This window comes from Myotis yumanensis, unplaced genomic scaffold, assembly GCF_028538775.1.
Source record: "Myotis yumanensis isolate MYYU_CA2020_CCGP unplaced genomic scaffold, mMyoYum1.0.hap1 SCAF_1, whole genome shotgun sequence".
NCBI classification, from domain to species: domain Eukaryota; kingdom Metazoa; phylum Chordata; class Mammalia; order Chiroptera; family Vespertilionidae; genus Myotis; species Myotis yumanensis.
This window is the reverse complement of record NW_027223752.1, coordinates 18,791,925-18,815,324: the sequence shown is the minus strand read 5'-3', so window position 1 is coordinate 18,815,324 and position 23,400 is coordinate 18,791,925. Positions and strand designations below refer to the sequence as shown.

Here is a 23,400-nt window from a genome sequence, read left to right as displayed (position 1 = left end):
TTTTTAAATATATTTTATTGATTTTTTACAGAGAGGAAGGGAGAGAGATAGAGAGTCAGAAACATCGATGAGAGAGAAACATCAATCAGCTGCTTCCTGCACATCTCCCACTGGGGATGTGCCCGCAACCCAGGTACATGCCCTTGACCAGAATCGAACCCGGGACCCTTCAGTCCGCAGGCCAACGCTCTATCCACTGAGCCAAACCGGCTTCGGCTAAAGTATTAACTTTGATTTCCTTTCTTTAAAAGAACTGATAAGTCATGGAAACTGAAAAAGCCTGGAAATACAGGCAACCAAAAGCAGTCCCAGAATGAGCAGTCTGTCTCAATGACTATATGAATGCTTACCTAGTCCATGTAGCCCAAGTAATTCTATCAATGGCAGCCTGATCCGTAAGATGTCTTCCCGAAGGCACTTCGTAGACATGCCGTTTATAGCAACCAGTGGACACCTTTCATCATATATTAAAATGGAACAAGAATTCCATTATGTGAGGCAAAATCCAGAAGTTTACAGTATACTAGCAGAGTGCTATCTGGTTTACATTTCTAACATTACTAAGAATGAAAAGATGACTACAAAATCTTGTACAAAAAAGTGGAGGAAAGGACTGAGGAACAGGGTAGTAAAAAATGTAGTGAGTAGGAAATGCAAGAGTTTGGAAGCACTGAACTCAGGCGTTTTAATGCATCAACTAACGAAATGTAGAAGAAATGTACACGTGTCCAGTACTGATACTGCACCTGGAGGTATCTGCTGTCTGCGGAGAAGTCCATTTGGATGACAAAGCTGGGGATGTCTTTGCAGTAGCTGGTTCTGTTAAGGGTGGGGCCCAATGACAGGTCATAAAAATCCACTGAGTTCTCACTAGAACCCACTGCCAGGAACCGGCAATCTGGACTAAATCTGAGTAGGTAACAAAACATGTAAAAGATGCATTAAGTGACAGTTAAAAGACCTGTGACTTCTCTTTCTAGCTCAAAAGTGTGTACACAAGATACGGCCTCAAACAGATGTACCTACTAGGAACAACTGATTATGTATCCTGAGATATTGGTGTTACATGAAACAAAACTTTATATTTTACTTCAATCTTAAATTGTTTCTGAACTTTTATCTCCTAATTCCTTTAAAAACATTTGTTTTTAAAAAAGCACTAACAATTACATAATTACCAAGTTACATAATTCACTTAAGGTAGTCAGGATTCTTTCATCTCGAAACATTGTGTCTTAGCAGTAAAGAACACAGGCCAGCTTAATTCAAGCGGGTTATCAGAAGAAGGGACATTACTTGAGGCTTGGATGATGTTATTTTAAAAGACAAAGTACTCTTTGCCTAGTGATCATGGAAAACTATTCAATCAGTCTTGTGAAAACTTGCTGAGCTCAGTACCTTAGGGAAGCCATTATTGTTTTATGTCCTGAAGTTCTGAGGAAGTTTCATTTGGAAAGGGGTTTTAGCGGTGGAGAAAGTGGAAGATTCTGACCTGGATTATTATCTATCTAGATCACATAGAAGTGCTCAGTAAATGGTAGCCACTTAAAATAAGCTTAAGCACTGAAAAATAAAAGTTCAAGAAATTCAGATTCTGGGGCATAGCAGGTATTTAGTAAGTATTAAATGAATGAACTATATATTCTGTTGATATTAAGAAAAGTAAGAGATGGTTGGATGACTACTACAGTTTTCCAGGCTGACAGCTTTTGAAGGGCAGGGGAAAGATCACTTTGGCAGGAGGAACTTACTGGGCATCTAACATTCGCTGAGTACTTGCTATTACAAGGCACTGTGGTTGGTGCCCAGTGGATTCATAACTTATCAAGAAGAAAATAAGTCTATAAACAGCCATATTTCAGCATACAATTTATGATGTGATAAAATGCTATCGGCAAGAACCTTTTTTCAAATGCAAACTGGGTCAATTAAAAGGATACTAGAAATACTACACCATTTGTTGACTAACCTGATATCATGGATTGCGCATCGTCTGTCTCTCTTCTTCCCCCATATTTTTAGAGAGCTCACCAGTAAAATAATAAATTCTCCATTTTTCATTCCTATAGCCACCATGTCCCCTTCAGGGCTGTAACACACAGTACGAGCAGCATGTCCCAAGTTCACTTTGTTTAACATCTTCTGCATAAGAACCAAGAGTCAAAGAGTACTATATTAAGTAGAGTACTTACAGAATAAACCAATTTCTTCCCAAAACTCAACACAATTCTGAAAAATTATAACATCTTTTAAACTGTTTGCACCTACTTTATCAGCAATATCCCAGAGTCTCACTGTCCCATCTTCAGCAGCAGAGAGGAAAAAATCCCTGGAAGGATGTGTTGCAAGTCCCCATATGGGTCCGTCCACATGACCATTAACTAAAATATTACATGCTGCATTTTTCTCTCCAACTTCAATTATTTCAGCATTCCTTGTCCCAACTAGTATCTTGCCCTGAAATACAAGTGGAACCAATATTTAATGTAACACTACAGTTCTTTTTAATAAGAATGCCCTATTGACCTATGTGCTACTGTGATTTATAATAAATACAGATTTGGTCTTCGTCCCATTTCTGGCACTAAGCTCCTAAAACCCTTGGAATTTACTAAGTGATGAGAGCCTTAAAGGGGTCTTTTGGTATGTTAATGAGGTGCCATTTGGATTCCACTTAAGATTGGATACTGCTTAAAAAAAACAACAAAAACAGATTGGATACTGGTTGCCAGGAGACTCAACCATGTGATAAGGGTAGTCACTTTCAGTTCCATCTCACCATCCACCTGGGGAGGGTGAAAGGGCTGGAAGTTAAATCAGTTACCAATGGCTAAGGAGTTAATCAGTCCTGACAGATAAGGCCTCCATGGAAATCCAAAGGAGGGAGCTGGTGAACAGGTGGAGGTGAGGGAAGGGTGGCTGCTGGGGGAGCTGCAGCTCCCGCCTGTGCCACATACTTCTACATCTGGCTGAGCAGGAGTTACGTCCTTTTACAGTAAACCCGTGACCTAGTAAAATATCTTGGGAGTTCTGTGAGCTGCTCTAGCAAATAAACCAAACCTAGGGGTGGGAACCCCCAATCTGTAGCCAGTTGGTTGGAAGCACAGGTAACCACCTGGACTTAAGACTGGAGGAGACCCCTCACCTGTAGGATCTGATGCTATCTCTGGGTAGGCAGTGTCAGAATTGAGTCGAATTTTCAGACACCCTGTTGGTGTTGGAGAATTGTTTGGAGTTATGTGGGCTTCCCACACACTATCCTGTTAGAACTGTATCCAGAACCAAAGCAACCTACTTTCAGAGAACTTGCTGCTTTGCACTAACCTAGCCTATGTGGTTTTCTATGACTAGAGGCCCATTTGCAAGAGCACTGGGCTGGGTGGCATGTCAGAGTCCGTGCTAAAAATGTCACCTTTTCTCTAAGATAATACACCTGGCTTCTCCAATCATCAGGTTTTGACTCTGTAAATCTCCAAAGGGGTGTTAAGTGCATTGAGATGTAGGAAGAAAGTTTGGATTTTAATGCAAAATAAATGTAAATAAAAGCTTAACTAAAATTTAATATACAGACTGACAGTAATACATGAAGATGACATATAAATACACTTTTTACAAGTATATGCATAGTCAAAACTTTGTATAGAAATGTGTATTTTTAAGAAAATAAAACAGCAGCACCAATCAAAATTAGTAACTGGAAAGGAAATTCAGTTCCATCTACCACCGTTGAATGAGCAGATTCAAGAAAGTATGGAGGATTGAATACAGCCTGAGGTGAGCGCTTCGCTTCCACCCTGAGCCCTGCACGGTGCAGGCTGCACGTGTGCCAACAGCGGCAGTGGAGCTGCAAAGAAAGCAGGGACCCACAGAATACAGCTGACAAGCAAATCCGTCTAAGCATTACTCCGACTTGCAGAGGGTGAGAATCACGGGGATAATGTTCTTTACTTCCTGCTGCCCCATCATGGCACAGGATCAGCTTACTCTGCCTCTGCACACGGAACGGACGCAATCTGTGACTTGTCCCGTCTCCAGCCGGAAGGCACGGCATCGCCTCAGCTCCTGATCCCACAGTTTGACTGCCCCTCCTTCTTTTGACCTAACAGCCACCCAAGCAACGAAAAAAGCATTTATTATTGGCTATTACAAGTAATGTTTACTAAAACAAATACTAAATTATAAGCATGATACTAATAAGGCCCTGATATTTATGATTTACTTCTGATATTCTAAACATTTTATGGCAATTTTAAGACATACTGTATCTCAAACATTCAGTTTAAGCAAATTTTATTTTATGAAAATTAATTTTTCTGACACGAGCATAATTTTATCTAGTGGCCTCCCCAAACATATCCTTTATAATACCTCTTGATTAAGGAAATGTACAAAGTGATTTAATGTTAAGAAGACAATGGAAATGTATGGCTAGAGGAAAGGATTCCAGCTGCCATGTTATCGGATATAGTTTTATGGGCCAAAAGAGAAGCACATTTTTTCCTACATTATTATTCAAATGTCCTACTGAAAATAAAACCTGAAAAAAATATATCTTTTATCTAATAAGCTTCCTATATATGTATACACACACATTTAATATATTCAGGCACTTGTTTGGATTGAGAGGCATCAGTGAAATGTTCCATGTTAGCTTTGGCATTTGAACAAGTTCATCCTATTACCTTAGTTATAAACCCATTTCTAAGATCAAAACAATATCTACTGAAACCATTTATAGGCTAATGAGTATGGGTGTGTAAGACTAGATAATTATGGGAAACAGTGTCAAAGTAACCTAAGATGAAATCTAGCCCATTTACGGTTTTTCTGTTGGAAGGACTGAAACACGTACTGCTTTATTTTCTGCTGGATGAACTGCTTGTTTTGGGGAAAAACATGTTCTTGTACCATAATACAGTCTTCCTTTATGAGAAAGGCAAAAGCAGCTGCATTTGTGTTTAACTGGTGTATGGGGCTCTTGCAATCCTACACTGAAAATGTACTTAGTTCTTGGTCACATTATATGTTGCACTTTAACATGCATGTGAATATGTTGGCAGGAAATCAATGACAAGTATCTGGTTTCCACTGGATACCTCTCTTCAGACTTAAATTCTGAAGTCTTGTATTAAACAGTTTTATCTAACAAGTTTGCCTCAATCAAGAGCAAATGAGGCAGAGTTTGTTTCTAGCATCTTGTCACCCTTTCTAATGCAGCAATGTGCGTTCTACCCTCAGCATCCAGTCTGAACAAAAGCGAGCAGTCAAGATGCATCCTGGGCTTAATGGCAAAGATTCCCCCCATGAATCACCTATTTCTCAGCAAAGACTTACACAAGCATATAGACATCAATAAAATCATCTTTTGCTCTGGCCAGTGTCCTCAGTGGTTAGAGCATAGGCCCTCATACTGAAGTTAGATTCCCAGTCAAGAGCACATACCTGGTTGCAGGTTCGACCAGGGCACATACAGGAGGCAACCAATTGATGTGTCTCTCTCACATTGATGTTTCTCTCTCTTTCTCCTCTTCCTTCCCTCCTCCTCTCTTTCTTCCCTTCCACCCTCTCCAAAAATAAATGGAAAAAATATTTTCGGGTGAGGATTAACAAAAAAAGAGAATGGAGGGAGGAAGAGAGAGGGAGGAGAAGAGGGAGAGACATTGATTTGTTGTTCCACTGATTTATGCATTCATTGGCTGATTTGTGTATGTGCCCTGACCAGAGATGGAACCTGCAACCTTGAAGCTTTGGAACAATTCTCTAACCAACTGAAATACCTGCCCAGGGTCAAGAAAAAAATCAAATCTTAACTAGGAGGACAACAGCCTATCCATACCTCAGAAAAATTATCACCCAACATTGCTGGAGATTAATTTATCTACAATGAAAAAAAAAAAGCGCCATTTAAAATCAGAAATAAAGCCATGGCAGGTATGGCTCAGTTGTTTGAGCATTGTCCCATGCATGGATAGGTTGCTGGTTTGATTCTCCGTCAGGGCACATGCCTGGGTTGCAGCCTCGATCCCCCGTGGGGGACATGCTCAGGAAGCAGCCAATCAGTGTCTCTCTCATCGATGTTTCCATCTCTATCCCTCTCTCTTCCTCTGTCTCTAAAATCAATAAAAACATATTTTTTTAGAAGGCAGTAAAATGAGAAGCATATGATGAGGAAGGTCAGAGAGGAGAACCTTAGAAATAACTAGAATAACTAACCAAGCCCAGGAAGGCTGTGAAGAAAAAAAGGACTCACGGCCTTTCCTTGCCCCCAGTCACAATCAGTCCGTCTCGCAGGGTGGTGTACATGGCAAACACAGGCCCGTTGTGGGCTCTGGCCACAACTCTACACAGTATGTGATCTTTCCACACGCAGACATCTCCACTGATGGTACCTGTAAACGTCAAGTTATTCTGAAAAGGAGTGGGGAAGACACACTCATCAAAAGTTCCAGTGGAGTTCAAACAATGCAATTCTTATTTACACATGAGCCTGCCTCACCGCGGCTACCCAGAGCAGGGCTGGTGGGAGGACATGCGCTCAGCAGCCAGGGAACCTGACCTGCGGCTGCGCCTTGTCAGCGCTCTTTCTGTTCCAGTGCTGTTGCTTACTGGCTGGAATGACCTTGGACCAGACTTTTAACCTCTATGAGTATCAGCTTTTTCATGGGTAAAATGAGGGAAATCACCCTCTAAGGCAGCGGTTCTCAACCTGTGTGTCGCGACTATCGGAAAACACGTATATAATTACATATTGTTTTGTGATTAATCACTATGCTTTAATTATGTTCAATTTGTAACAATGAAAATACATCCTGGAGATAACCAAGATGGCGGCATAGGTAAACACCGGAGACTGCTGCCGCAAACGACCACTTCAAAAATACAACTAAAAGATGGAACAGACATCACCCAGAACCACAGGAAGGCTGGCTGAGGAGAGACTCTTCAACTAGAAGGAAAGAGAACAGCATACCGAAGCTCAGAGGAGGCGCAGTGTGGAAAATATAAAGGTACCGAGGTGCGCGCGCAAAGCGGGCTGGTGGCTGAGGGCGCGGTTGTTGTTTTCAATCAGGAGGGAGTCTCAGACTCTGGGCTCCAGATCCGGCGAGTCTCTAGGGACTCAGACTCAAACGGGAGAAGCGGGATTGTCCGGCATCAGTTGGAATCTGAGGGCAGCCTTCTCTCCGAGGTTTGCAGTGGCGGCCGGGGTTCTGAGAAGCAGAGCCTCTAGGACCGGACTGAGAGCAGCCATAACTGCTCCCTCCGCCCGCCCTGTTGAGCCCGCCCCGCCCAAGCCCTGCGCAGAGCCATTTGCTGGATCGCCTCAGGCAAAGGCTAGATTAGCACCTCCCTAGAGGACAGAAGTTTTCCACACAGCTGATTCTCACAGCCGGTCAACCTGGTGGTCAAATCCCTCTAGTATTGACTACAACAATCAGGGCTTAACTATAACAAGACTGCGCACAAAGACTACTAGGGGGTGTACCAAGAAAGCGTAAAAAATGCGGAGACAAAGAAACAAGACAAAACTATCAAGGGAGGATATTGAGTTTAGAACTACACTTTTGAGGTCTCTCAAGAGGCTTCTAGAGTCTGTCGATAAACTTGATGAGATGTACAGGAAATCTAATGAGACCCTCGATGGTGTGATAAAGGACCATCTAGAAAGTAAGCATACACTGACTGAAATAAAGAATATTATACAGACTCCCAACAGCAGACCAGAGGAGGGCAAGAATCAAGTCAAAGTTTTGAAATGTGAAGAAGCGAGAAACACCCAACTAGAAAAGCAAAATGAAAAAAGAACCCAAAAATACGAAGATAGTGTAAGGAGCCTCTGGGACAGCTTCAAACGTACCAACATCAGAATTATAGGGGTACCAGAAGATGAGAGACAGCAAGATATTGAAAACCTATTTGAAGAAATTATGACAGAAAACTTCCCCCACCTGGTGAAAGAAATGGACTTACAGGTCCAGGAAGCGCAGAGAACCCCAAACAAAAGGAATCCAAAGAGGACCACACCAAGACACATCATCATTAAAATGCCAAGAGCAAAAGACAAAGAGAGAATCTTAAAAGCAGCAAGAGAAAGAAACTCAGTTACCTACAAGGGAATACCCATACGACTGTCAGCTGATTTCTCAACACTTTGCAGGCCAGAAGGGAGTGGCAAGAAATATTCAAAGTGATGAATACCAAGAACCTACAACCAAGATTACTTTATCCAGCAAAGCTATCATTCAGAATTGAAGGTCAGGTAAAGAGCTTCACAGATAAGGAAAAGCTAAAGGAGTTCATCATCACTAAACCAGTATTATACGAAATGCTGAAAGGTATCCTTTAAGAAGAGGAAGAAGAAAAAGGTAAAGATACAAATTGTGAACAACAAACATGCATCTATCAACAAGCGAATCTAAGAATCAAGTGAATAAATAATCTGATGTACAGAATGAACTGGTGATTATAATGAATCAGGGACATAGAAAGGGAATGGACAGACTACTCTTCGGGGGGGAAGGGGAATGGGAGATGCGGGGAGAGACTGGACAAAAATCGTGCACCTATGGATGAGGACAGTGGGTGGGGAGTGAGGGCGGAGGGTGGGGCGGGAACTGGGAGGAGGGGAGTTATGGGGGGGGGGGGAAGAGGAACAAATGTAATCTGAACAATAAAGATTTAAAAAAAGAAAATACATCCTGCATATCAGATATTTACATTACGATTCATAACAGTAGCAAAATTACAGTTATGAAGTAGCAACAAAAATAATTTTATGGTTGGGGGTCACCACAACATGAGGGACTGTATTAAAGGGTCGCGGCATTAGGAAGGTTGAGAACCACTGCTAAGGCCTCTTCCAATTACAAATACTACATATTGTCCCTTCGGAATGCTCCCTTGTAGCTGCCAAGAAATAATTTAAAGGTCACTAGTAACTGAGAGTGAAAAAAAAGAGTAAAAATAGGAAGTGAAAATAACTTTTTTATTACGTTATCTTGTCATAGAAAATAAAACTACCATCTATAGCAAAGTTGTAGCTTTTCAGATTTTACTAACTCACGATGTTAAAAATGAACACTTGCCATTTCTTAAAATCAAGGTAGCCAAAGTTAATGCATTTCTGCAATCAATCCAAAATAAGATAAATTTGATAAGGTACCCAAAGCTTATATATGCTTTAGGTCACATTGAGAACTGCAATCCCAATATAGTTCATTATGTGGAAACTGGAAAATGGAAATCCTGCATCACGTGCTATTTTCATCCCATTTTAGCTTCACTTTTAGAACAACTTGTATAAGATCGTTCACCCAAAACAATATGGAAAGAATCAATAGGAAAATAGACGGAATGATAATAGAAACAAACGGAGATTTTTCTTTAATCTTCCTGAGAATACTAGTTTGTATGTTTAATTTCCCTACAACTTACTGTCACTGTGAATTCCTCAGCATATATACTTATAGCTCATATTTGAGTAACAATGACATCTGTCATTTAAGAGCAGCGTTAATTCATGCCTTATGTGCAGTTAGAATGTAAATGCTCGAAGTGTAAAAACCAGTATCTTATTTCTCCGGCTGTTTTCATAGCCTAGCAGAGAGCTTCACAGGCTTAAACGGAAGAAAACGCACCTTGTTTTGTAACAAAATATTCTCACTGATTTCACTGTTACTTCAAACATAAAAGTATGACTCATGTTTTAGTCTTCACATTTATTTTGTGTTGGGAATAGGCAATCAACTACCTAAGGAATTTTGTATGTGAAGGTTAATCTACATGGGCAAGTTAAACGCCAGGAGCATTTGAATGTGTGGGTTTTCCTTCTGGAAAGGAATTACTGGTCTTATATTAAGAATTCCCAAAAGATGTAACTGGTTTGACATGGTGTTGTCAACATTTTTAATGGTCTTTTTCTCAAAAACACGAGTGTGCTTAAAGGTTCTAAAATTGTAATTTTCTTCAAGGATAACATACCCACGTAAATACTTTAGCAAGGAAACCCAGTTAGTTTTCAATGCACCAGGGACAGGGTATTTAAGGAGAGATGTGAATTGTAAAACAGTCCCAGATGGGATGGGAGGGGCAGTAAGTGGCTCTTTTGAACACTTTCTATTAAGTTTAAGAGCAGTTGTGCTCTGGCCAGTGTATCACGGTGGTTAGAGCATTGACCCAAGCACCAAAGGGTCCTGGTTGGGTTGCGAGTAGGAGATGAGCAGGAGGCAACCAGTTGATGTGTCTCTCTCACATCAGTATTTCTCTCCCCCTGCCTGCCTCCTTTCCACTCTCTGAAAAGCCATGGAAGAATATCCTCATGTGAGGATTAACAAGCACAAAAAGACCAGTGTGTGCTCTCTTCCCTGAATGAGAGACACTGGCCCAGAGCACTTCCGGCTATGTAAGAAGCAGAGAGTTAAGATAAAAAGCAGAGGAAGTCCTAAACCCAAGTACCACCTTTTAAACACTTGAAAATTACATTTTTTGATCTATATCTCTTTTATTCTCACAAATTTTTAGGGCCTAGGAGATTTAGGATAACAATTATAAGATCAACGAAGGCAATGGCCTAGGGTTTCATTATAGTTCTCCCTCATTAACTTTCTCACTCTCTGATTTCTGAGAGTATCAGATTCTTAAAGATAAAATATATGCATGACCGGGACATATGTAATGATTGGATTCCAGTGCCATCTAAACATCATTAATGTGATTTATCTAAGGCAAGAAAATTCAAAGTAGTCCAATTTAGGTAATTCAAAGTACACTACCACACGCATTTTAAGAGACATACTGCACCAAATGCAACAGCCAGCATGGTCTGCATCCGGGCATCTTCGAGTGTGCTCAGCAGCCCTTTTTTGCTAAGAAGAGCCCTTCCTGCCAGTGTCCAGAACTTCACGTGCTTTACTCCCACAGAGACAAACTGGGAATCTGAGTCTGGTCGGAATTCTGCCACAAAAATACGTTGGTTGTGACCAGCTTTGCTGGCAATTTTGGCACCTGATAAAAAAAGGTATGACAAAATCATGTAGGTTAATATAAGAATTAAGCTAATTTTCATAAAATCAAACAGTTACTCAAAATAAGTAGTTCAAAAAGCAAATGATTATTTAAAAAAGTGAGAGGGTGTGTCCCTTCCACTGCTACCTAGCAACCACATGATATACAATTACTTGTGTAGAGGGTCCTTTCTACATATTTTTGCAAGTGATGTGTGTACAGAGAGCTCCATTATCATTTAAGGGGCATTTTATTTATTTAGTTTTGGTTTATAAAATTCATTAAAACTGGATTGTTCTTCCTTCCCATGAGCATCCACCCAGCTGCCTTGCAAATTCAGCTGCAGAACTGCTGTCATCATTTAAGCCCAGTCTGTCACCGGTGACTGACACTATACTTTCCATCCAGAAGACAAAACAGGCTGGGTGCTTAATGTGTTAAGGGGCATTTTAGGTTTTAGAAACCATATCTTATTTTTTTCTACGTAGCTCTATGAATTTAACTTTTTATAGTAGCTATGTATCTGAGGAGTTTTGTCTTAATATTAAATAAAATTACCCTATTGATCTTCCATTATCACTTACAATATCGTTCACTTCCATTCTTGATTAAGAACCTCCTAGCCCAGTGATGGCGAACCTTTTGAGCTCGGCATGTCAGCATTTTGAAAAACCCTAACTTAACTCTGGTGCCGTGTCACATATAGAAATTTCTTGATATTTGCAACCATAGTAAAACAAAGACTTATATTTTTGATATTTATTTTATATATTTAACCCTTTGCGGTCGTTTGTCTACTCTCAGCCACCAAAGCTTTTTTACCGTTCCGGTCGTATGTCTGCTCTCAGCCACCACAGCAAGGAACCGCACGAATCTTAACTCTATTCATTCATGTATCAGTTCATAATTTCTCTGAAAGCTCTTAAGTGTCTAAGCGACCTTGTCACGAACCAAAACATTGCCCCGGACAAATCGGAGATATCGAAACTCAATATAAACAAACGCGGTCGTTCCATACTCGCCATGCAACACCGTGGCGAGTCAGTCGCCTTTTGAGAGTGAAGAAATCGACAAGCTTTGGAGATACTTCGCAGAATTTCAAATAAAGCTTTACAAATTACATTTAAGTGTAATTAGGCATTCTCGCTTAAGATATTTCAAAATAATACTCCAAAATGGCAAAAAGAAAGTTACCGAAAGAAGTGTACTGCGAATCTGAAAGTAACGGTGAAGAGTTTTATTTTGGCACCTTGAATACTGACTCTGACGCAGAAAGTGATAATGTTTGTAGTGATTCTACTAGTAGTGACATAGTTCCAAAAAAGAATTAATAAATCTTGTTTATCCTTCATAATCTTGCATGTTATGTATCACTGCTCTTTTATTTAATGGAAATTAATTCCGACCAGTACAACACCCATGTCCAAATTTAATACGACCGCAAAGGGTTAAATGCCATTTAACAAAGAAAAATCAACCAAAAAAATGAGTTCGCATGTCACCTCTGACACGCGTGTCATAGGTTCGCCATCACTGTCCTAGCCAAACAAAAATCAGCAAAATGCTTATATACATAATTTCTTACTGAAAGAAAAGGGCAGTAAGCCATTTATAACATTAACTTTATTAGGTTATGTTTTGCGAGCTTACAATTTCGCTGGGCTTTTTAAGAGGGATGTACCTACAATAACACCAGCTGTGTGCTGTGTATTGTCCAGGTTATTGTGAATAATGGTTTCAATCATCAAGTTAAGGCAAACACTAAATTGAGAATTCATGTTACCATAGTATTCTTATTTTTTTTTAAATATATTTTATTGATTTTTTACAGAGGAAGGGAGAGAGAGAGAGAGTTAGAAACATCAATGAGAGAGAAACATCGATCAGCCGGCTCCTGCACATCTCCTATTGGGGATGTGCCTATAACCCAGGTACATGCCCTTGACCGGAATCGAACCTGGGACCTTTCAGTCCGCAGGCCGACGCTCTATCCACTGAGCCAAACCGGTTTCGGCAGTATTCTTATTTTAAAAAATCACAAAGGAAAAGAATCCTACCTTCCTGCCATCTCCAAATGGTAACAGTATGTTCTGGGTCTAGTCCCACAGACAGCAAGAGTTTGCCAGTAGCACTGAAGCTGACTGAACACACGCCCTTCGAATGGTAGCATCTTAGTATAGCTAACGTCTGCTTGTTCACTGCATCCCAGATGTGGACAGAAGGAGCTGTAGCTAAATACAGATAAAATCCAAAAGTTGTAACAGACCTCTCACAAACGTTTCCATTTCTAACGCGGAGGCATACTCATCTCTGAAACATGGAAAAATAAGTATCAAAGAAAGACTACATACTTAATTTAAAAATGCATAACTAAGACTAAATTAAGAAAAAGGAAGAGAAAGGAAAGGGGAAAAATACAGAATACTTCTTCAGTCTACTAGTATAGTCCAAATTGCACTTTTGACAAAGTAGCATTTGGATAAGCAAATTAGGTAATCACAACTTTAAACAGCTCCTCAAAAATAATACATGTTTTATGGATAATAAAGACCATTATAAACTTATGAACAATAATAGATACAGAGGCAGAGCTGCCTCAAACAGATTGTCAAACTACAGTGGGAAGGCCGGGGAGGGTTGGGGGGCAGGAGGGAGGGGGGTAATAGATCAACCGAAGGGCTTGTATGCATGCATATAAGCATAACCAATGGACATAAGACACTGGGGGGTAGGGGAGGCCAGGGGATTGTCAAGGGCGGGGAAAAAAAGGAGACATATGTAATACTTTTTGTAATACTTTAAGCAATAAAACAATAAAAAAAAAGAAAAAAAATAATACATGTTTTAGATGCACGTTAAATGTTACATAATTATGTGGAGAAATATATAAACGTTACACAATTAAAGACTAGGATATATTCAATACTTAAGATTATCTCAAGGAGAGATTGAAAAGTAAACACAAACTGAGAAAAGCAACATATAGAAAATTATGGGAAAATATTTCTAAGGAAATTTTTAACTGGATATTGGGTAAAATGCTAACTCCATATCACCTTATAGACAGTTTTTTTAAAAACAGGATTTTATGAAAGAAATCTTTTTTTAAAGTTACTTTTGTTGTTATTTATCTTGCAGAGCCCATTTCTGCTGCTTAAAAAAAAATTTCTCAGCTCTCTATTTTCTGAGTTAAAAAATCACAGGTTTGTATTATTGTCCTTTTTTCATTAACTGTACCCTTAAAAAACAGGTATGTTAATTCAGCAGCTAATTCAGTCTCAGAACTCTTAGTAAAATAATCATAATACTAACGTGCATTTGCTTTAAATTATAAATTTACTACAAATACTGTATTGCAAAAATAGAGAAATATTAAGACAAGCTGCTTTAAAACCATTTAGTGCAGAAACAAACTTTGGTCTCTAAAGAAAATATTCTGATCAATTTAGACTCTATTGTATACCATCTACAATTTATGTTATACAATGATAAATTAAAACTGATAGTTACTCAAACAAAGTAGTTACAATATATTAAACCAGGAATTTAAATTTTATTATCATTAAGTAAGGACTATTCAAAGATTTATGCAACTTTCTCTTAAAGTTATCCTTTATTTAATTTTTAAACTTTTTCAATTACAGTAACAAGTTCTATGTAACTTTATGTAAAAACTCAAAACTACATGGCAACAGATACAAAGGGTTACCCTATAATAAAATAAGTTATCTATGTGTGAAAAACTGATAATAATTTAAGTATTGGACTAAAATGTTCCTCATTCAATAAAAGTCAAAGAATATGGGGACTGTAAACTTAATAAGCCATGTTAGGTGGTTCAAATTTAAAATGTAAATACATACTAGTAGATCACTCTAATTTTTTGCTAGTGATAAATATTACATGGGTCATAATGTAAAAACATTTTAATATGTTTACAAAAAGCACCTCTGGGCAATTCATATACTATATTTGCCTAAATGTGATGAGGTAGATAATGGATTTTCAAGAAACGTCACTTATTTTTGTCTCCAAATTTAATATGCCACAAATTACACAGTTTAATTTACCTAAAATTTAAATAGCAAATAATCTTAGATAAATTGAATTGCTGAGCTTTTCAAACATTTATAAAAATTATATGAGATGGAAAGAAACTTATAGCAGAATTTATATTTTAAAACATATAAGTGCGACTACGTTATGGGACTGCTCCACATTTAGATTGGTCTAAACTTATTGATATAACAGTAGTTAAAATTTAAATTACTGGAAGTTCTCAAGGTCTAACTTACAAAATAAGTATTAAGTTTATTAAGTATATTTTATTTTCTCCTATATAGCTGTCCCTCAGTTTCCCTGGGGGATTGGTACCAAAATCCGGAGGTGTTCAAGTCCCTTATGTAAAATGATGATATAGTATTTGCATATACCCTGTATTTGCCTAAAGGCTATGGCAGTGTTCACTTCATTTGCATGGATTCAGCACAGTGCTCAGCGTGTGGCAAATTCAAATTTTGTTTTTTGGAATTTTGGGGGAGCTTTTTCTTCTGGGTATTTTTAATCTGCCGTTGGTGGCCCATGGATATGGAGGGCCAACTGTGATTTCAGAATGGCCATTCACTCTGCTGCCATAACACAGATGCTACTCTTGCTCTCTACTTCCTATATGCCACCAGATATGAGTGCCTCTCATGGACCAGGCACGTTACCAGGAACATCTCGTGCTTTCCAATCCCTACTTCTAGACAGGTATGCTTTCCCACGGACTCAGGCTCAGAGAGGTGAAGTGCTCTGCCCGAGTCACACACAGCTCAGGGCGGGCAGAGCCAGCAGGTGTGCTGTAGTCAGCCCCAGGCTCTTGTCTGTCCATCACATCAAGCTGCCTCTGGAAAAGCAATCCCACCAACTTCTCATGACATCCTTGACTCTTAGTCTCCAGTACAGAGATGCCAGTAGGGTCCCCTTAAATTACAGCAAATCACAGAACCGTGCTTTATGCCTTTATGCCCGAGGAGGGGAGGGCAGGGAAAGTTACAGATCACTGGGAAATGTTTTCTTGTCAAACTGCTAATTCTTACATACCATGTAAACTGAAAGTTGAGTTGAAAAGCCTAGTTATTATATAGGGTGTCCCCAAAAAATATATACACACATTTTGAATAATTATAAAGGCAGTGTTTATTAAAATACATTTTATTTTCAAAATTGAGCTATCAGTTATTAAAGTGTGTATACATTTTTGGGGGATACCCTGTATATCTAAAAACAATGAACACATTTTTTAATAGCTTTATAAATTCACAAGCCCATGGTCAAAATCAATAAGAAAAAGTTATTCATAAATATTCAAATGATCTGTTGATCTAGCACAGTGATGGCGAACCTTTTGAGCTTGGCGTGTCAGCATTTTGAAAAACCCTAACTTAACTCTGGTGCCGTGTCACATATAGAAATTTTTTGATATTTGCAACCATAGTAAAACAAAGACTTATATTTTTGATATTTATTTTATATATTTAAATACCATTTAACAAAGAAAAATCAACCAAAAAAATGAGTTCGCGTGTCACCTCTGACACGCGTGTCATAGGTTCGCCATCACTGATCTAGCTTGTGCAATAATTGTGATAGTATATAAAAATAAAAATTTAAAAATTATATTTTCAGGCAATAAAATTTATTGATTCATATTTAAGAATAAGTGTTAAACCCTCTACTTTTAACAGCTACATGACATTGGCAAGTTAATACCTACCATGAAGAATTCTTGTGATGACTAAATAGGTTATATGTATAGTGCTTACAACAGTGCTGGGCACACTAAAAAGGTCAAAATATAGTATTACTTTTAAAAAATTATTATTGTTATTATCATTACAGATTGGGCTCAATATCATGACATTAAGAGGATGTATTCTTCATTTTTAAAACATCCAAAATAGGTTCAAGTATCTCATTACTCTATGAAAATACGGACTATCATTACTAAACAATATAACTAAAACAAAAAAAATGATTAATTTTCCTTACGTGACATGTCTGCTGAATCACCTAAAATGGAAAAGGAGCAGAAAAATAATTATCCATTAATAACATAAATACTAAAAGTAAAATTTGAAAAACTCAATTATAAAATAGTGATTTTATATAATTTAAATAATCAAGTGTCATACAAAATTAATTTTATGTGAAACTGAGTAAACTGTAAATGAAGCAATAATTTAAATTATACATGCATATTAACATTCTATATATATGACCTTTCAAACTTTGGATTAATACTTTATTTTCTTTGTATTTGATAAGTTAAATAAAATTTTAACAACTTTAAAAATAATAATATGATTTAAGTTGATATGATCCTCATTTTCTTTTACAAAATGAACTGTTAATAGACCCTTTAAAGTTAGAATGCATCTCTACTTGAAGGGGAGAATTAGTTCTAAACCTGAGAGAAATGATGGCAAAGATTACCATATAATTCAAGGCCATAAATTAACCATGCTCTTTTTTTTTTTTAAACTAAATATTTTCTGTATGAGTAAAAGGTTACCAATACAGAAAACATGAAAGTCTGGGCTCATGTTTGTGGTAGAAATACCTATTAACCAAAATTTTAGAAGCGGCAATTTTTAGCAATAAAGGAATAAAAATTTAGAAATCCTTTCAAGGCAGATGATGGCTTTGGGAAATAATGATTTCAAGGACGTATGGATAATGAAGGCCCAGGGTGTGCTGACATGGAATGTGAGAGAAAAGAGAATATCGTAGCTGACTGCTGAGCAGACGCATAGGAAACACACTGTTAGTTGTGAACTGCTCGCCGACAACCAAATGGGGGGAGGACTGACGGCGCCACAGGAAGCATGGCTGAGGAACCGGGCACTCTGTTTGGAAGTCGGGCTTGGCCCTGAATATCTGCAGGACCTGGGACAAGAGTACAAATAAAGACCTAAACATCACAGGCCTAAATATTTTCAAGTTATCAATCAAGATAAAATTATTAAGTGAAGTGTTTTATCTTCCTATCTTGACAAGTACCCCCCTATTACAACTTTGAAGACCTGGTTCGATTTTAGAACTCGTTAGAGTTTGGGCAGCTCATGAGACAGCCTTAGCCTCTCCCTTTCTCTTCCCCTCCCAGCTTTATCCCTACCACAGGAGCATGGAAGCTCATGTGTAGTCATCCACCCTGCACATCACAGGCCTTCACCACCTCCCAACGCACGCTGCCCCTTGGGCATCCTCAGGAGGGCTCTCACTAGTTGTGCAATCTAGGACTGGGGGCTTGGACTTGCAGAAGAGGCTCAGACAGGCCCACAAGCAGGTTTAGGACCATTTGATAGAGAATTCTGGGTTTTCAGATAATCATAGTCATGGGAAGCAATCCCATTGCTCTCATTTTACTCTGACTTATGAAATGTACTTGGAAGATGTCTAAAGTGAGCCCTTTTAGAGGCTAGGTTAGACTAGACTCAGGGAGATTGACAGTTCTTTCCAAATACTGGAAGATAACATCATGGGAGTAAGAAATTAGCTGTTCTAGCCCTAGTTGGTTTGGCTCAGTGGATAGTGTCAGCCTGCAGACTGAAGGGTCTCAGGTTCGATTCCCGTCAAGGGCATGTGCTTGGGTTGCAGGTTCATTCCCCAGTAGGGGGCGTGCAGGAGGCAGCCAATCAATGATTCTCTCTCATCATTGATGTTTCTATCTCTCTCTCCCCTCCTCTCTGAAATCAATAAAAAATTTAAAAAAAAAAAGAAATTAGCTGTTCTAGGTGCCTCAAGAATGAGGACCAATGAGCTGCAATTAAAGAGACAGATTGTGTTCTGTATAAAGAAGCACTTTATAACCGAGCTTCCCAAGGAGAGGTTACACTATTTTGTTAAGCATTAAGTGATGATGGGGTTCAAGCATATGTAGGAAGGCCCTTCACCAGAGATGTTACAGAGGACATTCAAACATCTAATGATAGACTAGATAAAATGATATTATTTGTCCCTGGGATTCCAAGATTCCAGTCAAGAAAAAAAAAAAGTTTGAATGTAATGGGGTAAAATAGAAAAAAAAAAGCAAAGTATTTCAATTCTTCTATGATCTATATAATTTTCAACAAAGAGAACCATAAACATTATAGTGTTCTGTGCTTTGTGAGTGTTAAAAAAAGCTTGGCAGGCAAAGTAACTACTGATTCAATTCTCTTTAGGTTCAGAAGGAAAAGTCCCTCACTCTTTGGTCTCTCTGGAATCTATCTTACACTTAACTAGTCATCAGTAAAGAACTTCTGTTATGGGTTTTGTGGGAGGGTACAAGTGGGGGCAAGGCTCAGGCTACTCCGCACTGCCTGGACTTAGAAGGAGAGGGGAGGCGGTAACTAGTCATTCCACATTCCCTATAGTGTTGCCTTTTAAAAAGTACAAATGTCAAGTCATTATGGTGTATACCTGAAACTAACAGTGTAATATGTCAATTTTTAAAAAAGGATAAGAAGTGGACAAGTCAAATTTCGTGAAAGATTAACTTGTGATCACATTTCTTAATCAAAGAAAACTATAACACTAATATATTAAAGTTGCTTAACAGAGGAAGAGAAGAGGAAAGAAAAGGAGAAGGAGCAAAGGTGGGAAATGGAAGAAACATGCTTTCCAGATTTTTATTCACAGAATGTAAATTCCATTAAGATAGAGATTTGGGCCGAAACCGGTTTGGCTCAGTGGATAGAGCGTCGGCCTGCAGACTGAAAGGTCCCAGGTTCGATTCCGGTCAAGGGCATGTACCTGGGTTGCGAGCACATCCCCAGTAGGAGATGTGCAGGAGGCAGCTGATCGATGTTTCTCTCTCATCGATGTTTCTGACTCTCTATCTCTCTCCCTTCCTCTCTGTAAAAAATTAATAAAATATATTTAAAAAAAAAAAAAGATAGAGATTTGGGGTTTGTTTTTCTTTTATAAGCTTCTTGTATATCCAGAACCTAGAACAATACCTTGAACATGATATGTGCTCAATAAACTTGAAGAAATAAATCCACTCAATCAAAATTAACTGAGCAATAAAAAAGTAAAATATATGCCAAGAGGCACTCAACTAGGTTCTTTAGTGACCAAAATGGCAATAACATGGCCTCCCATTCCTCAGGCAGAGTAAAAACAAAACTCAGTTTCAAAACACTTAACCGAAAAAGGGGTTAGACCTATGTATTTATATTCAAAGATTAGAATAGTTTGTATATAACAGGTGAAATATTGGTCTACTTTCTTTTCAAAAGTAGAAAATTTTACAGATAGAAAGAATACAAGGGTCTTTGTGGTATCACTGTAGAACTAAGCAACCCAGAAAATAAGTATTTAACTGATCGATTTAGTGCCTGTATGAAAATGAAGATATTAAAGGCATAAATCATCTTAGGAAGAAAGACACCTGGAACACCTGGAAAGCTGGCTTAGCAACTGAGGCCCAACAAACCCAGGGTTCCAATCATTTCTAAAAACGATACCAGGTTGTGAAGATGTGACTGACATAATCTATTATGCAGAATTCATACTGATGACGGATTGATTGGTAGGTATGTCCTAACTAGACCTGCTGTCCTCTCATCATTTTGCTGGTAGGGTTATGGCCTTTGTTCCACCGATTTAAACACAGCAGTAGAGGTGATGATTTAGAAACAGCTGGCAAATTAGATCAATTCCAAGGAGAGAGAAAGGCAGTGGGATTTGCTAGCACAGAGCAAATGTGGCTTCTCTTCTTTCCAGCTAATAACCCTGCTGTAGCAGAGGCTCTGCCCCCTCAGCCTAGGTATGTCCTGCCTCCCCTTAGTTACCGTGTCTTCCTCAAATTCTTCCTTTCTGCTCTATATGCTATTAAATTAAACCTTTTTGCTGATCTGAAATTTCTGCTAAAGGACTAAATCCAACTATTTCAATCAACATAAAATAGCTTATTCTTAATTTTGAACTGTTTGAATCAACTCAGATAACTGAAGTGAAAGAAAGATAACCGGAAATAAATAATATGGTCAAACTGGGTGTGTGCTTTATGTGCAAATAATTTTTGAAAAATAAACAATATATTTTAATTTTTTCCTTAGGATACCAAATCATTTAAAATTGTTTCTTTTAAAATACACAAACATACCTACTTGGCCAGTTGCTACTATGTTGATGAATTTGGGATGCTGATTTACAGTGAGGCACAGAATATCATCATTATGTTCCTGATAAAAACTCTGAGTTCCTACAAAAAAATAATTTGAGAATTAAATTTTAAAACTTTAAAGTATAACAGCCAAACGCACAAAATGCTATTATCCACAGCAATAAACTGCTCTGTCTAACTTACTTGCTTCTCTAACACATATTTTTGAGCACTTAATATGTGCACATCATCATGAAGATGGAAAAATGACCCAGAAACCTTTAAACTTTAAAGTTTAAAGGGATAGAGCCCTGAAAAGGCATAAACCGACGTGATACAGGCTGAAGACACAAGTGCCACAGAGTCAGATCAAACGCTGTGGGGATTCACAGCAGGTAAGCCTTCTGATCCTGGCATGTGGCACTGCTGGACGGACCCGGCAGATTCAGTAAATGTGAAGGTGGGTGGGAAGGGCATTCCAGGTAGAAGAATATTTGAAGCAAAGGTAAAAGGCAGGAAAGTACTGGGTAAGCACACAGGGGTTCACTTGGCTGAAGTGTGGGGTCATATAAAAGAAAAGTGAGAAATATGATTGAAAGGCAAATTAGAACTAGAAGCACAGAGGAATTTGAATACCATTCTAATAAATTTCATATTCTATAATCAGCGGGGAGGTACTGAAGAATTTTACTTATTTAATTTATGAGAGAGAGAGAGAAGGAGAGAGAGAGAAAGGAAGGGAGAGGGGGAGAGAGAAATACACCAATGAAACTTAAATATCGATTGGCTTTCCAAAGCCTCAGTATGAACACCATCCACCTCATCCCCACCCCCAGCAACCAGCTCACCCAGCATGCTACTTTCAATCACTATGAGAGACAACCATCCAAATCATCAATAGAATAAAGTTACAATGGTTTCAACATACAGTGAACCTTCGCTCAGAGACCTATGAGTACTTGGCATTATGAAACCCTTTTCTGCTCCTATACTCTAGTAAGACTATAAATTTGGTTACTTGAAATATTAGTAGGAAGTTCTACAGTATGAAGTATATTCTGGGCTCATGCACTTTATTATTTATAGTTTTAACAAAGAATTTTAAGATGCTAAATTAAAAAATCCTAAATTTAAGAAAAATAGGGACGAGGAATCAGGGTTTCCTACCTGTAGCAACATTGTGCAGAATTCCAATGGATGCAGTATGATAAATTATATCATCGCCATCATTTAAATAGTGAACATTATTCCTACAGTCTCTGCCTCGATAGCCAAAAACAAGCTCCAACATGAGATCCTATAACAATGATAAAACCATATGATTCCTCATGTCTAAATATTCACCATTTTAAAAAACAGTATACAGTATTGGTATCTTCAGACAAAATAAAGGATGCATTTCTGATGTTTTACAAATTGCAAACACAAAATTAAACTAAACATACTTCTTTATGTAACCTGTTTTAGACAGCTAAAACACACATTCTATCTTTTCCACATCAAGTTGTAAAAATGAAAAGGAAAGCACAAGGTCATCTGATTCCAAGAATTTCGGTTCTTAAAGATTTTATGGGTTAAACATTGAGATACTTCTGTCTAAAAGAAGAATATTGCGATTTGTGTTCATTAGTCAAAATATCTGTTAGTCAAGATAATAGCTATTTTGACTATTATAACTCAGTAGGAATTAGGTCCCAGGGGTGCACTTTTGAGGACGGGAGCAGTACAGCGACATGGGTGCACAAGGGTAGTGCACCCTCCCTGAGCACTCATGCTCTCATTGACCTGAGGCCGAGTGGAGCAGGGAGGACAACAATCGCCCTCCCACAGTTTTGACACCCTATTTTTGACCCAACGTAGCACAGTTTGCTTGTTGCTGCTGATACTGGGATTATGAAATGCCTGGGAGAGACAGAGGATGTCAATCTAAAGCTCAGACTTGACATTTAAGTAATCAATTTTTACAACCAAACAAAAATGATTATTCAATATGTTTATTTTCATTAAAACTAAGATTTGGGTATTTTACAAAAAGAAAACAGAATGAACTAGAGAATGAGTTTTCCTCACCTCTATGGGTCTTTTTTTCTTGCCAACATTGTTTGTCTGGAGTTTCTCTGGCTGTGGCGGGGCCCTGCTCACGGGGGGCCTGGAACAGGGAAGAGGGAATGAGGAAAGGCACTTGTCACGGGCACCTTCCTGGAGCCACCCTCTCCAGAGAGAAAAGTCTAACACGCCTTCATAAAAACACGCCCATCTGCGTG

General features: G+C 38.5%; 1 protein-coding gene across 8 annotated transcripts in view; it reads right to left on the bottom strand.

Annotated features, from left to right (window-relative positions):
* EML5 (EMAP like 5) overlaps positions 1–23,400 on the bottom strand; it is a 106,318-nt gene that overhangs the window by 5,023 nt on the left and 77,895 nt on the right. For 4 of the 8 annotated variants that reach the window (XM_070415158.1, XM_070415139.1, XM_070415149.1 and 1 more), the window contains 12 exons: positions 23,207–23,285; positions 22,304–22,433; positions 21,137–21,235; positions 17,035–17,055; positions 13,059–13,232; positions 10,793–11,001; positions 6,251–6,408; positions 3,985–4,099; positions 2,269–2,457; positions 1,970–2,142; positions 747–909; positions 351–454 (listed from right to left, as the gene is read on the bottom strand). In XM_070415158.1, the coding sequence (XP_070271259.1) occupies positions 351–454; positions 747–909; positions 1,970–2,142; positions 2,269–2,457; positions 3,985–4,099; positions 6,251–6,408; positions 10,793–11,001; positions 13,059–13,232; positions 17,035–17,055; positions 21,137–21,235; positions 22,304–22,433; positions 23,207–23,285 (1,614 nt within the window). Of the gene's footprint in view, positions 1–350; positions 455–746; positions 910–1,969; positions 2,143–2,268; positions 2,458–3,984; positions 4,100–6,250; positions 6,409–10,769; positions 11,002–13,058; positions 13,233–17,034; positions 17,056–21,136; positions 21,236–22,303; positions 22,434–23,206; positions 23,286–23,400 lie in introns of those variants that run through there. The other 4 variants (XM_070415167.1, XM_070415176.1, XM_070415184.1 and 1 more) reach the window with 4 other exon arrangements.